We start from the raw sequence: 16,734 nt of genomic DNA, 5'->3' as shown, positions 1-16,734 counted from the left end.
GTACAAATGCCTTCTGCAGCTAGTTCTGCTTCTCTCTTAGTATCACAGGAAGAGAAAACTCTTTTCCTAAGGATAACATTTCTATATATATAAATGATCCCCTTCCATTGAAGTTTACTTCCTAACCTCAAAAACTCCTCACTTAATCCTTTTATCCCCACTACTACCCATATTCCTTATGCTTTTTGTGGCTGAACTCCTTGAGAAAGCGATCTGATCTCAGTACCTCTACTTCCTCAGTTCTCACTCTCTTCTTAATTCTAAGTGAAGCTGGTATCTTTCAACTCAAGTGTCTCTCTCCAAAGTGACTGATGATCTCTTAAACTGTCAAATCCAATGACCTTTCCTCAATCCTCAAGTCTTCTTGATCTCTCTTTAGTATATGAGACTATCCCTGACTATCTTTTGGATACTCTCTTCTCTCCAAATTTTCAGGACATGACTCAGTCCTGGTTCTCCTTCAACCTCTCTGACTCCTGCTTTTTAGTATCTTTGATTTTTCTGAAATTCAAATTTTATTTTCAATCATGAATAATGTCCCTCTTTTTCTATCCAACTGAGAAGGCAAGAGAAAGAAGATAATTACAAAGTGAAAGGGAACAAGAAAGGAAGGGAGGAGTTTTAATTTGTACTCAAGTTCACCTGTTCTCTCTCTGAAAATGAATAGCATGTTTCATCATTAGTATTTTGGAACTGCAGTTGATCACTAGGTTGATCAAAGTTCCTTGTTGCTCTTGTATAAACTGTTCTACTGGTTCTGCTCACTTCACTTTACATGAGTTCACAAAGTTCTTTCCAGATTTCTCTGAAACTATCTGTTTCATCATTTCTTGTAACACAATATTATTCCAACATATTCAACCATAATTTATTCAGCTGTGCTCCAACTGATAGGCAACTTCTATGTTTCCAATTCTTAGCCACACACACACACACACACACACACACACACACACACACAAACCGTAAAAACTCAACTAACCAAAAAATCTGCTAAAATATTTTGGGGGTCCATAAGTCCTTTTCCCTTTTCTTTGACCTCTTTGGAGTACAGACCCAGTAAAAGTATTACTAAAGGTATGCATGGTTTAATAGCTTATGAAGCATAGTTCCAAACTACTTTCCAAAATGGTTAGACATTTTTTCACAACTCCACCAAGAGTTTTGCAGGATCTTTGTCCAGATCATACCAGTTGAACATGAGTGCCAATCCCAGGTCTCTGACCGACGTCGTCTTTTCTTCCTTTATATTGCTGGTGATCTCATTACCTCTCAGGGATTTAACTATCATCTCTACGTTGAAGATTCTCAGATCTAATCATAGACCTTAACCTTGGTGTGACCTTCAATCTTTAATTTCCAATTTTCTATTAGCTATTCTGAGCTAATATCCTGCAAACATTTCTACATGTGGAAAACATAACTCTTATCATTTGTACCCAAAATTCCCTTCTTACTAATTTCCTTTCACTACTAAAGGTATCACTTCCCTCTCTGTCACATCACCTAGATTTCATCCTTAACTCCCTATCTCTCTCTTGTCCCATATCCAATCGATTACCAAAGCCTGTTTGCCTAAAATCTTTACTATATATTCCCTTCTTTCTTCCGTCATTCCCACTACTATGTTAAAAGACCAAGATCATCTCAAACCTCAACTACAGACAATAGTATGCTGGCTGATCTCCTACTCCTACTCTTGCATAGTGCCTGGAATACAACTGAACAAATGCTTATTGCCTGGTTCATCACATATTTAAATCCTTGCAGGAATTACAAAGTCCTACCATATCTGTCTGTCTGTTATTTTGAAAAATATAGAACTTACACTATTTGACAAAAATTTCTGGGAAAACTGGAAATTAGTATGGCAAAAACTAGGCATTGACCCACACCTAACACTGGATATCAAGATAAGGTCAAAATGGGTTCATGATCTAGACATAAAGAATAAAATTAGAAACACAGTAGAAATTAGAAAAACATAGAATAGTTTACCTCTCAGATCTGTGGAAGAGGAAGGAATTTGTGAATAGAAGAACTGGAGATCATTATTGATCACAAAATAGATAATTTTGATAATATATTAAGTTAAAATGTTTTTGTACAAACAAAACTAATGCAGACAAGATTAGAAGGAAAGCAATAAATTGGGAAAACATTTTTACATTCAAAGATTCTGATAAAGGCTTCATTTCTAAAACATAGAAAATTGACTCGAATTTATAAGAATTCACTTCATTCTCCAAGTGATAAATGGTCAAGAGATATAAACAATTTTCGGATGAAGAAATTGAAACTATTTCTAGTCATATGAAAAGGTGCTCCAAATCACTATTGATCAGAGAAATGCAAATTCAGACTACACACTACACATCTTTCAGATTGGCTAAAATGACAGGAAAAGATAATGACAAATGTTGGAAGGGATGTGGAAAACTGGGACACTGATAACATTGTTAGTGGAACTGTGAACAGAACCAGTGATTCTGGAGAGCAATTTGAACTATGCCCAAAGTTATCAAACTGTGTATACCCTTTAACCCAGCAGTGTTTCTACTGGGCTTACATCCCAAAGAGATCTTAAAGGGGGGAAAGGGGCCCATATGTGCAAAAATGTGTGTAGCAGACTTTTATAGTGCAAGAAACTGGAAACTGACTAGATGCCCATCATTTAGAGAAAGTTATCGTATAAGAATGTTATGAAATATTATTGTTCTATAAGAAACAACCAGCAGAAGTGAAATGAGCAGAACCAGATCATTATACACTTCGACAACGATATTGTATGAGGATGTATTCTGATGGAAGTGGATTTCTTTGACAAAGAGACCTGAGTTTCAATTGATAAATGATGGACAGAAGCACCTACACCCAAAGAAAGAACACTGGGAAACGAATGTGAACTATTTGCATTTTTGTTTTTCTTCACGGGTTATTTTTTACCTTCTGAATCCAATTCTCCCTGTGCAACAAGAGAACTGTTTGGTTCTGCAAACATATATTGTATCTAGGATATACTGCAACATATCTAACATATATAGGACTGCTTGCCATCTAGGGGAGGGGATGGAGGGAGGGAGGGGAAAAATCGGAACAGAAATGAGAACAAGGGATAATGTTGTAAAAAAATCACCCTGGCCTGGGTTCTGTCAATATAAAGTTATTATTAAATAAAATAAAATAAAATATTTAAAAAAAAAAAAAAAAAGAAACAACCAGCAGGATGATTTCGGAGAGTCCTGGAGAGACTTACATGAACTGATGTTAAGTGAAGTAAGTAGAACCAGTAGATCATTGTACATGGCAAGAGCAAGACTATATGATGATCAATTCTGGTGGACGTGGCTCTATTCAACAGTGAGATGATTCAAACCAATTCCAATTATTCAGTGATGAAGAGAGCCATCTATACCCAGAGAGAGGACCTCTCTCTGAACTGAGTGTGGTTCACAACATAGCACTTTCACTCTTTTTGTTGTTGCTTGCTTGCATTTTATTTTGCTTCACTTTTTCTCTTGTGCGGTACTATAATTGTATAAATATTATGCATATATTGGACTTAACATATATTTCTACCATGTTTAACATAATACTGAACTGCTTGCCATCTAGGGGAGGGCATGGGGGAAAGGCGAGAAAATTGGAACACAGGGTTTTGCAAGGGCTGAAAAGTTGTCCAAGCATATATTTTGAAAAATAAAAAGCTTTAATAAGAAAATAATAATAAAATATAGAACATAATACCACCTTACAGATTCTCATTTACCAAGGTATGAATATGTAAAAATCATACAATATTCTTCAAAAGACAAAACAGGGATATAACTTTATTCAACAATCTTCTGATTATTAGTTTTAAAGCATAAAGCAGGAAAATAAGCACTTGTCAAAGCTGTTTTTCACTGTTACACAAAGTCCAAATGGAAGAGAGATTATGTATAATGAAGTCCTCCAAATGTTCCTATTTGTAAATGACAAAAGTTGCATCAAACCTCAGAATATTAAAAACCCTTTATCAAATGAAATTCACGATTCATGGTAAGAGTTCAACTAACTATTCACATTTTTAAAAATAAAGTAGATGAAGAACATTTATTGTACAGAATATAATATGCAGATGGAAAACCCATAGAGATGATCTATCAGTAAATAAATTTAAAAGACAGGTATAATGAATAGGCAATGGGTGAGGCCTCCAAAATTAAAAGGAATAGAACAAGTGAATCAAATTGCTTTTAGGAAATACCACAATTCAATTAATGATCCTAAGCATCTTCCTGAAACAAATGCGCATCTTTTTTATTAGCATCAATATTCTTTCACTGATGCTTTAAAGCATGAGCTGCTAAATACTATAATTTTCAAAGGATTCAAATTATGGTTAATCCTAAAGGTAATGGAGGGGCTCACAGCAAGTGTGCCAAAACACAGAAGCAGTTATATAGAAATTATAAGACAGATGTATGACTGAAATGATTATGTAGTTATGTCACTTGAAAAATCAATAAATAGCCCATGTATTCCACTGTAATTCAGACAATTTCAACAGGTCTAGAAAATGTCCACAGTACACTAGACTATGGAAAACTTGTGAGTACACAGTTCTTGCACAAGATAAAGACGAGATGTACAGAATGGCTTACAATGCTGGATGGAGTTCCCAAATTGTATATTCAATTCCATGTATACTGTGAAATTTCAAAAATGTCATGAAATTTCTGCATTCAACATAGCCTTCTCAGACTCTTCTGACCTTTATCCATCCATAAAAGTTGTATGTGTATATGTATAACATGTATATATGTATAACCATAAAACTAAAAAAGGGAAGATTCAAGGGAGGAGTATGTGGCTAAGGAGTTATCTGGATTTGGAGCTGCCCCAAACCCAAGAAGACTCATGCTGGGCTACCAACTATTCAGAAAGGCCAAAAGGGGCACCCAAATTCTTATACTCTATGGTTCTCTTCTTAATCAAAAGAAAATGTGTTAAGCAATAAATAATAATGTTCACCAAAGTTATCATTATTCAGTGAGACTAAAGAAATACACTAAGTAGCTGAAGGAAAAAATTTTCACTGTTTGGCAAGGATCAAGACTAGAAAAAGCATTTCAATTTCAATTAAAGAATCCCTTATTTTTTCTGGCAGAAATGAAGCAAGATGTTTGGAATAGGACTGTTTTAGCTGTTTAATTGACAAGATACCTGCTCAAATGGACCTAAAAACTTATTCAAAATGGATGGTGCAGAGTTTTGGTATCTAGGGTGAAGCCAAGATGATGGAATAGCAGAAAGCACTGAAGATGTGTTGCCCTCCACTAAACTCTGCAAAACAAGACCTAGAAAATACACCAGATAGGAGAGGGAGTGGGGGGAAGAAAGAGAAAATTCGGAACAGAAGGTTTTGCAAGAGTCAATGTTGAGAGATTACCCATAAATATGTTTTATAAATAAAAAGCTATAATAAAATAAATTTTAAAAAGAAAAGAAAAAAAATACACCACCTCAAATTCTGAAGGGGAAATCAAGAATGAAAAATCAACAGTAAATCATTAGTCCAACTCAGCTCAACATATGAAGAGAGCTAGAAAGGTACAGAGATTTGGGGGACAGAGTCTGGTCAAGAACATGCCTGAAAAAAACACCTTTACTGCCCAGGGAGAAACTGTGCATCAGAGCAATAAAAAGTCCTACAACCATACATACAAGGCAATACCAGATCTACAATCAGAGTACTACTACCAGGACAGATGATAACTGATAGCTTTGTTGCCTACTACTTAGTTTAAAGTCTCAGATGCAGAGTTGAATGGAAGAGGCCCTACAATCAGAGGGTTTTTTCCAAGGTAGGGCATTTCTGGACAATAATTTGAGAAAAAGGAAGCTCATAAACCATAACAGAGTATAATTTATACTTCAGGAGTAGGACTGGGCCTCAGTGCCAGAATCTAAGACAGCTGACTAGCCATGGCAGGAATTTCAGACTAAAGAAGTACAATTCTATGCCTCTGAACCAACAATTTTCCTGATGGTTGATAAGAGTCAAATCTAGTTATAGTCTACAGTTTTTCAGATCAAAACCCAAGTGAGGAAATGACAGAGCTGAAACCAGAAAGACAATCAAATTTTACACAGAATGAGACCACTTAGAGAGTACTAAAAGCTTGTAAGGCCCCAGACTGATCTGTCCCTGAGATCATGAAATACAGCACAAGACTCAATACCCAGGACCCACCCCAGGCTTCCCTCCCGAAGTACACATAAAGCCCTAACAAGTCTGAAGTCAAGAAGTAGGTTAAATGAGTGAACAAACAAAAAAAACAATACCTCTAACAGAGAAGCTCAATATATAAACCAGGAAGAAGAAAGAATCAGAAAGAGAATTAAACAGTTTGACACAAATAAAATAATTCTGACCAGGTAACAGATTCCCTGAAGATTAAAATGGACCAAATAAAAATCAAAGACTCCATGAGACAACAAGAAAACATGGAAAAAAAAAAATACAAGGTTTCTCACAGGTAAAATAACTGACCTAGAAAAACAGATCAAGTGGAAGTGGATTTCTATGACAAAGAGACCTAACTGAGTTTCAATGGATAAATGATGGACAGAAACAGCTACACCCAAAGAAGGAACACTGGGAAATGAATGTGAACTATTTGCATTTTTGATTTTCTTCCCGAGTTATTTTTACCTTCTGAATCCAATTCTCCCTGTGCAACAGGAGAACTGTTCGGTTCTGCAAATATGTATTGTATCTAGGATATACTGCAACATATTTAACATATATAGGACTGCTTGCCATCTTGGGGGGGGGGGGGGAGGGGGTGGAGGAAGGGAGGGGAAAAAACGAAACATAAGCGAGTGCAAGGGATAATGTTGTAAAAAAATCCTGGCATGGATTCTGTCAATACAAAGTTATTATTAAATAAAATTAAATTTAAATTTAAAAAAAAAAAGAAAAAGAAAAAGAAAAACAGATCAAGGATAAAATATTTAAGAATCACTGGACTCTGTACATTATGATACTCTCCCCGCCCAAAAAGAACCCCTAAAAAGCAAACCAAACATCATATTTCAAGAAATCTTAAAAGAAAACTGCTCAGATCTTTTAAAATAAAAGGGCAAAATAGGTCATCATCTAAAAAAAATGCTTATGAAAATTCTGAGTACATCATAGCTAAAGTACAAAGCTTTCAGGAAAAAGGAAAAATGCTGCAAACAGCTAGAAAGAATTCAAATAGTGAAGATAATCAGGATCACTTTTGTATTAATAGCCATCTTACAAAGAGGTAGAGAATTTAGAATGTGATATTCCAAAAGACAAAGCATATATGTTTATAGCCAAGAATAATTTATTTAGTAAAATTGGGTGTAATATTGGAGGGGGAAAATGGACTTTTAATTAAAAAAGCAAAAGTAGCCAATGGTGACACTATTAGAGGAAAAAAGGGTCTGCGTTTGAAAGATGTGGCAAAATTAACAGGCCTTAGCAACAGATTGGATATGGGAAGGTGGAAGGAGAACGATTTATTGAGGAGGTGGGTCCAATACCTAGGATTGTGAGGGGGAGAAACTGGGAGGATGTTATTGCCCTATATACTAACAAAGAAGGTAGGAGGTAGTGAAGGTTTAAGGGAGGGAAATGATTTTACTTTTGGACATACTGAGTCCAATATATATCTTAAATATATTTATTCATTCTTTAATTTTTAAAATAGAATATAATATAAAAATATATATTGGACATAAATTTTGAAATGTCTAAAAGGCAGCAGGAGGTCTTCATCAGCATAAAGATGATAATTAGATCCAATAAAGCTAATGAAATCACCAAGTGAAGAAATAGAGAGGAAGAAAAAAAGACAATGTCTTGAAGGACACCCTTGTGTAAAGGATGTGAAATGGATAAAGATCCAGCAAAGGAAAGAGTGAAAGAACAATCAGGTGTAAGAACCAGGATAGAGTGGTATCCCAAAAAGAGAGAATATCAAGAAGATGCTTAACAGTGTCAAAGGCTGCAAAGAAATTGAGGAAAAGGAGAATTACGGAGAGCTAGGTTTCAGTAATAAATAGAAGATGGAAAGAGAAAAGAAAAAAATTTAAGGTGAAGGGAAGTTGTTGCCTATGGAACACAGAGAGGATGGTGTCTGGTAGGAACAAGAAGTTTCAGAGAGATTTGTTGTCTCTTGCTGTCTTGATAATTTTAAGAACTGAAAGAGAAGAAGAAAACCCTTGAGAGGAAGTGGATGGAAAAGAAGGCAAGAAATATTATTTTACATAATATGAACATACAAGTAGACATCTATACAAACAAGGAGGAAGAGGTAGGTGAAACAATTGATAATTCAAAACAGAGGATTCATTCTCATCTGAACTGGTCGAAGGAAGGAAGAATAAACAGAGAGACACACAAACACAGACTGCTGGGTACAAAAATAATTTCACCCAACAGAGAAATAGAAGGGAAAAGATATAAGGGGAGTGAGAATTAGGAGGGCTGATTAAGGAAAGGATTATTCTAAAGCAAAACAAACTCTAAAGATGTAGAAAAATATTTGTAACTTTTGAGATGGCAAAGAATGGGGATCTGAAAGTACAGCTATAAATTAAAGAATGAATAAAAAAGTTATGGTATCTAAATATGATATGATATGATGAGATGGCTATAATAACAGTTTATTAAGGGAGAAGAAGGGGAAAAAAAGAGAAGAAGGGAGAAACAAGATCAGACTTGTGCTTTGGTGCTTTTGGAATTTCAGTTTGTCAGGTTCATAAGAATGGACTACAGTGGAGAGAAACCAATCAGAAAACTTTTGAAGTCATGCAGGCATGAGATGAGAGGGTTTGTACCAGGTTGGTGCCAGTGTATAGGAATAGGCCACAGATTAGATATGAGAAATAAGAGAGAGATCTGAGTTTTTGCGCCTCTTGTATAAGATATGGCTTGCTTAATTTATCTTTATTATTAGAATATAAACTTCTTGAGGATAAGAGCTATTTTATGTTTGCATTTGTATCCTCAATACCTAGTTTAATGCTGGTCACATAATGTATGCCCAACATGTTTTTTGATTACCTCTATTTTAAAAATGAATTTACATATTCCTTTAATTCATTGTTTAATTCATTCAACTTAATAAGTTTTTTTTAATGTGAATTCTATTTGATGTTAACTCACTCTTCATTTCTCATTTTGGCAATTTGGTTTTCCTCTCCTTTTTGATGAAATTTGATGAATACTTTATCAATTTTTTAAATCTATTAAAAACTTTATTTTTATTTATAAAAAAAAAGAAGTGATGAGATAGTTTTAGAGAAACCTGAGATAACTTCTATAAACTGAGGCAGAGAAGTGAACAGAACCAGAAAAACAAATTATACAATGGTAAAGACACCAACTTTTGGAAGAACTAGGCATTCTTTTTTTTTTTTTTTTTTTTTTTTTTGCTAAGGCAATTAAGGTTAAGTGACTTGAGCAGGGTCACACAGGAAATGCTAAGTATCTGAGGGCACATTTGAACTCAGGTAGTCCTGATTTCAGGGCTGGTGCTCTATCCACTGCGCCATCTAACTGCCTCCAGAACTAGATATTCTTAAGAATGTGAAACCCCTTGCTCTAATGATAAAATATGTTATTCACTACCTAACAGTAAGGTGAAAGATTCGAAAGTACAGATTCAAAGTAATTTTTTTTAACATGGCCAATGTGAGAAATTTGTTTCATATTTTATTTTACTGAATTTTGTTCTGTTTAGTTCTTAAGGAGTAATGAGTATTTATATTGGGAGGGTGAAAATATGAATTTTTGCTGATGATTGAAAAAAATTTTAAGGCTATTGTGCTTTTCTTGTTCCTATACATTATGTTCAGAACGTTTACCCTCATACATTTTTTTATTATAGCTTTTTATTTACAAGATATATGCATGGGTATTTTCAGCATTGACCCTTTCAAAACCTTCTGTTCCAACTTTTCCCTTCCTTCCCTCCACCTCCTCCCCCAGATGGCAGGTAGACCAATACATGTTAAAAATGTTAAAGTATATGTTAAATACAATATATGTGTACATATCCATACAGTTATTTTGTTGCACAAAAAGAATCAGACTTTGAAATAATGTAAAATTAACCTGAGAAGGAAATCAAAAATGCAAGCGGACAAAAACAGACCCTCATACATTTTAGAAGATTCTGTGGTACTATATTTAGATTTTTAAGAACACTTTCTCTTAATTTTATGTGCTTATACTCATAACTATTAATTTATACTACTACAAGACAGTATGTGGAAGAAAGGTTTTGTTCACATCTGTTTCATTAAGAAAACAAGATTCAGGGGTTTGAGAAACATGAAAAAAGAGTCTAAGAATGTGAGGAAACAGGATTTTGCATCAAAAAGTGCTAAATAATTTGTTAAAAGGTAAAAATATAATATAAAATTATGAATTATCAGTAAATAGTCTATATTTATTTACTGTATAAGTAAGCAATCTAAGTTTTTGGTTCCAAAGTAAAGGATCACTAACCTAAGTAGAAGGAATGACTGGATTACTGAAAGCACTTAAAATACTTTCAAAATAAGAAATTCTACAATATTGCCATAACAGCCCTAGAGGACCTCAATTCAAAAAGGATTAAATAATTGCTTACCATGTGTCACTGAAATTAGAATTAACTTGATAGATTATACTGTCTAACTCCTTCATTATACAAAAGGAAATTAAGAGCCCAAGATCCAAGTATGATTTGTCTAAGTAGATATAATGATTCACAATGGCTACCTTAAATGAATAACAAAATGTCACTTTCCAAATATGCAAAAAACATATAGCTGTGTGGTGTTTATTCATGGTATCCCACAGACTAAGTTTTGTAGACAACTCTCCTGCCTTATCTTAATCTAGATCACATTACAATTTTCACTCTCTGTGAAAGTAATTTCCAAGCTAATATAAATTCCAGTAAATTCCAACTTAATCACAAATTACTCATTAGTACAGTTCATGCCAATAAAGTTTAGTTTACTACAAGCAGTCATGGAAATTCCTTCCTCAAAAATTGAGACTGAGTGTACAAGCAAATATTGAGAAATCATACTGAATTGTAATCCTAGGAATCTATACCTGGAGGATCTTGGCAAATATAGCAGGTGTATTTTTCAGGCACGTTGTCTTCTAGCAAACCCATGCATACGCCATGCTGCCAGCATTGACATTCTTCACACTGCAGAAATTAAGCAACAAAGTCAGATTGCAGAGATGTCATATATATTCCTATGACAACCAACCTCGGAAGCCTTCCCTTCACACCATCTATAGCTTATTTATTAACAATAAGACTTTCACAGCTAGTCTGACAGCATTGACAAAGGTTCTTATTTCTGTTTATGTTTTGAGGACAAATTATCAGGGAACCAAGAAGAGGGAAGGGGAAGAGGAAGAGAAGTCAACCAATAAAATATTTTCAACTTTTTCGATATTAATTATGAACATCAAAATATACAATATAGTGCCTATATTAAGAAACTCATGATCTCATTAAAGAGAGCAAGAGAAACATACATGAAACAAATAAAGTACAACTTGTGCTAAGAGAGTTGAGAAATGGGAGTAATAACAGTAAGCTGGAGAAGAGAAAAGTTCTACGGAAGAGATGAGACTTGGTGTGCCTCAAAGAATGAAGTAAGTGGAGAAGTACAAGTTTCATAGCAATATTAATTGATATGTTGATTACAAACCTGAAATCGCAAATTCGTTAAAAATTTCATATATAGAACACACAGGACAATATATCTTAGTTTTCTTCTAATACTATCAAAATGCAACATACCGAGTGAGTTTTATGCTACTGAAAACTGTTTATTTCATCAGTCTCTTAACTCTTATCCTTCCATTACAGCTATAAGTAAATTCATTCAAAATACCTGTGCTTAGATAGACCAGGACTAGAACCAGTAGGTGAAAAGTCAGAAGAGGGTAATTTTAGCTCAATGAAAGGGGAATTTTCTAGCAAAGAAAGCTTTCATAAGCAGTAACCGATCACTTTATAAAGTAAGGGGCAGCTTCCTCTCAGTGGAGGTGTTCAAGAGGCTGAATAATAACCTATCAAATATACCATAGAAGTAGTTCATGCACTGCATCAGAAGTGAACTAGTTGGTCCCTAGGTTCTCTTCCAACTCTGAAATCCTCGGAAAGATATATCGGGGATTTAAGAATACAAAAGCATTCAAGTAATGCACCTGAACTGCTAAAAAGATGATTTAAAAAAAACAAAAAAGAAAACACTTTCAAGCATGAGTAGGTATAAATAAAATGTTTCTGAAGGTATAGAACCAATTAATAAACATTTAAGATGCTAAAATGTGTGAGGTACCATGCTAGGCACTGAGGATACAAAGAAAAAAGTAACAATGCCTGTTCTAAAGACACTTAAGGGGGAATGCATTAACAGCTAAGGGGATCAGAAAAAGCCTCATGTAGAAGGTTGTGTTCAACCTGAGTTTTGATAGGAATCGAGTTTACTAACAGGCAGAAAGGAGGCAGAAGTGTATTTCAAGCATGAAGTATATAGTCAGTACAAAATTCTGAAGCTAGGAAATGGAGTGTCATGTATGAAGAACAATAATAAAGTCCATATGGCTGGATCATAGAGTATCAGAAGAGAAATTATGTATATAATAAAGCTGGAAAAGTAAATTGGTATGAAGTCATGAAGAGTTGTGAATACCAGAGTGATTTAACATTATCCTTAGAGGAAACAGGAAATTATTAATTAGAAAAGTGATATAGTAAGACTTGACTTAAGAAAATCATTTTGGAGCTGTGTGGAGGCTAACTTACTGGGGCATATACATGAAGCAAAGAAACATTGTGGGAGACTGCAATTTACCCCTCTCAGACCTACATAAATCTAACAAAATCATAAAAAATAAATTCAGCACCTGAACGGAATTTTAGAAAAGTCAGATATGACAGACAGATCTCTAAAGAATATTGAATGAGAATGGAAAGAATGTATAATTTCTCAGCATGAGTTTTGTACAAAAAAATTTAACATTTTAAAATGGGCATAAAAAACTCACAAATATATGGAGAAAAGCAGAAATGTTAAGTGCATCTTTTACTGACCATAATATAAGGCAGCTAAGTGCATAGTAGACAGAGAGTGCTGAATCTGGAGTCAGAAAGAGTCATCTTCCTGAGTTCAAATCAGCCTCAAACACTTACAAGCTGTGTGACTCTGAACCAGTCATTTAACCCGTATTTGACTCAGTTCCTCATCTGTAAAAAATGAGCTGGAGCAGAAAATGGGAAACCACTCTAATATCTTTGCCCAAAAAAATCCAAAGGGGTCACAAAGAATCAAAAATTATTCATGTGAGTGAACAAGTACAACAAAGCACTAAAAAAATGACATTTAGTAAAGGACTTTTAAATTAAAGATTAAAAATTAATTGGAAACTAAATAATCCTAAAGAATGGGTACGTTAAAAAATAATAGAATCAATTACTTCCTTAATGACAACAATGAAACAACATAATACAATTTGTGGAAGCCAAAGTAGTATGTAGGGAAATTTTGATATTTCTATACATAGTCATCAATTGAAGATAGAAAACTACTATTCTAATCAAATTCAATTAGAAAATTTTTAACAGAAAAATTAAATACAAAAAGAGAAATTCTGAAGGTTATAAGAGATTTAAGAAAAATTGAAAGCAAAAAAAAGTGGAATAAAACTAGGAAGTAGTTTATTGAAAACAAAATAATATATAAACCATTATTACCAAGTGATTTTAAAAAAGGAAAGAAAGCTAAATTATCATTATGAAAATTTTTAAAAGTGAATTAATCACCAATGAAGAAATGAAATCACATCTTTCTATATGCCAATAAAGCTAATGATATATAAGAAATTAATATTTACAAAAAATAAAAATTATCTAGATTAACAGGAAATAGACAACTTAAGTAATCCTATTTTAGAAAAACAAATTCAACAAACCATAAATTATTTCCTAAAGAAAAAAATCCCAGGGCAATATAGATTTACAAGCAAATTCTACCAAACATATATAAAATAATTAATATCAATACTATATAAACTATTTTTTTAAATAGGTGAAAAAGAAGATCCAACAAAATTCCTTCTGATACAAAAATGCTTTTGATAACTAATATAAGGAGAAACAGAGAAAGAAAACTATAGACCTTAATGAATTCTGATGCAAAAATATCAAATAAGATATTAGTAAAGGGACAACAACAATGTACTGCAGGTTGGATTTGTATCAAGAATATTAGGCTAGTTCAACATAGTAACAAAAACAACAAAATACAACTATTTCCATAAATGTAGAAAAGGCTTTTGACAAATTACAATACCTTTTTGAATACATACACACACACACACACACACACACACACACACACACACACACACACAGAGAAAGATTTCCTTTAAATAATAAGGATTTAGATCAGGGATAAATCAAGGATGTCCATTATCACAATTATTTTCAATACTGGACTAGAAATGCTATTAATAACATAATTAGACAAGAGAAAGAAATTGAAAAAATAAGCAAAGGCAAAGAAAAAAACACAAAACTATAACTTTTCTATACATGACATATGATGGTTACTTAAGAGAATCTTAGAAAATTGAAAGTTAATTGAAAAAATTAACTTCAGCAAAACTTCAGGATATAAAATAAACTCACACAAATCATTAAAATTTCTGCATATTCCCAACAAAATTCAGCATATAAAAGATAAATACTCCACTTAAAATACAGACAGTATAAAATAGTTGAAACTCTAGGACTTATGAATAATTGGAGAAAGATCTAAATAACTGAAGAAATATTCTCAAGTCAATATAATAAATAAGCCATTATAATAAAAATGATAATACCTCCTAAATTAACTTATTCAGTGCCATACCAATCAACCCAAAGACTTACTTTATAGATTATAAAAAAAGTAATAAAATTCATCTAGAGAGTAATAAAAAGTCAAGAATATTAGGAGAGTTAATGAGGGGAAAAAGTGGGAGGAAGGAGGCCTAGTAGCACCAGATTTCATACTATACTACAAAATTATAATCATCAAAAACAATTTGGTTAATGGGTAAAAGAAAAAGGTTAATCAGTGGAGCAGAAAGTGAGTATACATTATACAGAAGCAAACAAGCATTGTAACCTAATGTTTAGCAAATCCAAAGATCACAGCAATTGAAATAAGACAAAAACTATTAAGAAAACAGGAAAAGTAGTTTGGCAATAACTACGTATAAATTAACATCTCACACTGTATGGGTAAATAATTTAGGCATAAAAAATGATATCATAAATAAATTAGAGGAATGTGAAAGAAATTATCGGTTAGATCTAAGGATAGGAAAAGAATTCTTGATCAAATAAGAAATAGAGAGGATCACTGGAAATAAAATAGACAATGTGGAATACATTAAACTAAAAAGCTTTTACATAAACAATGCAGTTAAATTTGATGAGAATAGGAAATTGGGGGGGGGAATCTTTGCAGTAAGTTTCTATGATAAAAAAATGCTTATCTTAAACTCTATAGAGAACTGAATCAAATATATAAGAATAAGAACCATTTCCCAATTGATGTATGGTCAAAGGATATGTAAATAATAAATTTTCAAAGAAAGAAATCCCAATTTAATATCTACATGAAAAAAATGCTCTAATTCACTCATAATTACACAAATACAAATTAACTGATTTAAGCACTATATGCCCCATCAGACTAAGAATGGGAAAAATGGGAATGGAAAAAAAGGAAAATGCCAAATAATACCTGGTTATGAAAAAACAGACAACTTAATACATCATTCCAGGTACTCTAAAGTAACTGTCCAATAATTCTAAAAAACAACAAATGGAACTATGCCATCAAAGCAATAAAACTCTATATTTTCTTAGATTCAATGATACCATTATGAAATCAATATGCTAAAAAGACAAGAGAAAAAGGACCCATATGGACAAAAATATTTATACCAGCCTTTTCATGGTAGCAAACAATTAGAAATTAAGAGATTGTTCATTAACTGGGTAATGGCAGAACAAGTTATAGTATATGAATGTGATGGAATACTATTGTGCCACAAAAAAAAAGATAAAAGGAATGGTTTCAGAAAAACTAGCGAAAACTTGTATGAATTGGTACAGAATGAAATGAGCAGAACCAGAGCAATAATTTACACAATAACAACAATATTATAAAGATAAACAACTTTAAAAGATTTAATCAACATAATGATCAAGCAATCATAACTCCAAAGTATTTTCAATGAAACATACTATCTACCTCCAAATAGAGAGCTAATAGACTGAGAGTGCAAATCAAGGCATATTTCCTTTCTTTTCTTTTGTGTGTGTGGCAGAAAGGAGAAGAGGAGGAGTTGGGAAGTTAGGGAAGATAGTTAATGACAGAATTTGTTTTCTTTGTTTTCTTGACTAAGCTTATTTGTAACAATTTTTTTTTCTTTTTCAATGAGCAAGAAAAGAAAAGTGGAAGAAAGGAAATTCTGAAATTAAAATTATATTTTTAAAAAGAACAAGATAAAAACTTAGAAGAATTTTTTTAAAATAAAACCTATGGCATAAAGAATTTAATGAGTGAATAACTTAGTAGTAAAACCATACTCAAGTAACAGATTCCCTAAAAATTAGAATAGACCAAATAAATCAA

General features: G+C 32.9%; 1 protein-coding gene across 5 annotated transcripts in view; it reads right to left on the bottom strand.

The window, feature by feature from the left end:
* Positions 1 to 16,734, bottom strand: part of PHF20 (PHD finger protein 20) — a 126,233-nt gene that overhangs the window by 13,221 nt on the left and 96,278 nt on the right. For all 5 annotated transcript variants that reach the window (XM_051979218.1, XM_051979219.1, XM_051979216.1 and 2 more), the window contains one exon: positions 11,132 to 11,231. In XM_051979218.1, coding sequence (XP_051835178.1) covers positions 11,132 to 11,231 — 100 coding nt within the window. The remainder of the gene's footprint in view (positions 1 to 11,131; positions 11,232 to 16,734) is intronic.

Source organism: Antechinus flavipes, chromosome 2 (assembly GCF_016432865.1).
Source record: "Antechinus flavipes isolate AdamAnt ecotype Samford, QLD, Australia chromosome 2, AdamAnt_v2, whole genome shotgun sequence".
In the NCBI taxonomy this organism is placed as follows: Eukaryota; Metazoa; Chordata; class Mammalia; order Dasyuromorphia; family Dasyuridae; genus Antechinus; species Antechinus flavipes.
Note: the sequence above shows the minus strand (reverse complement) of the source record. Positions and strands in the feature narration are given on the sequence as shown.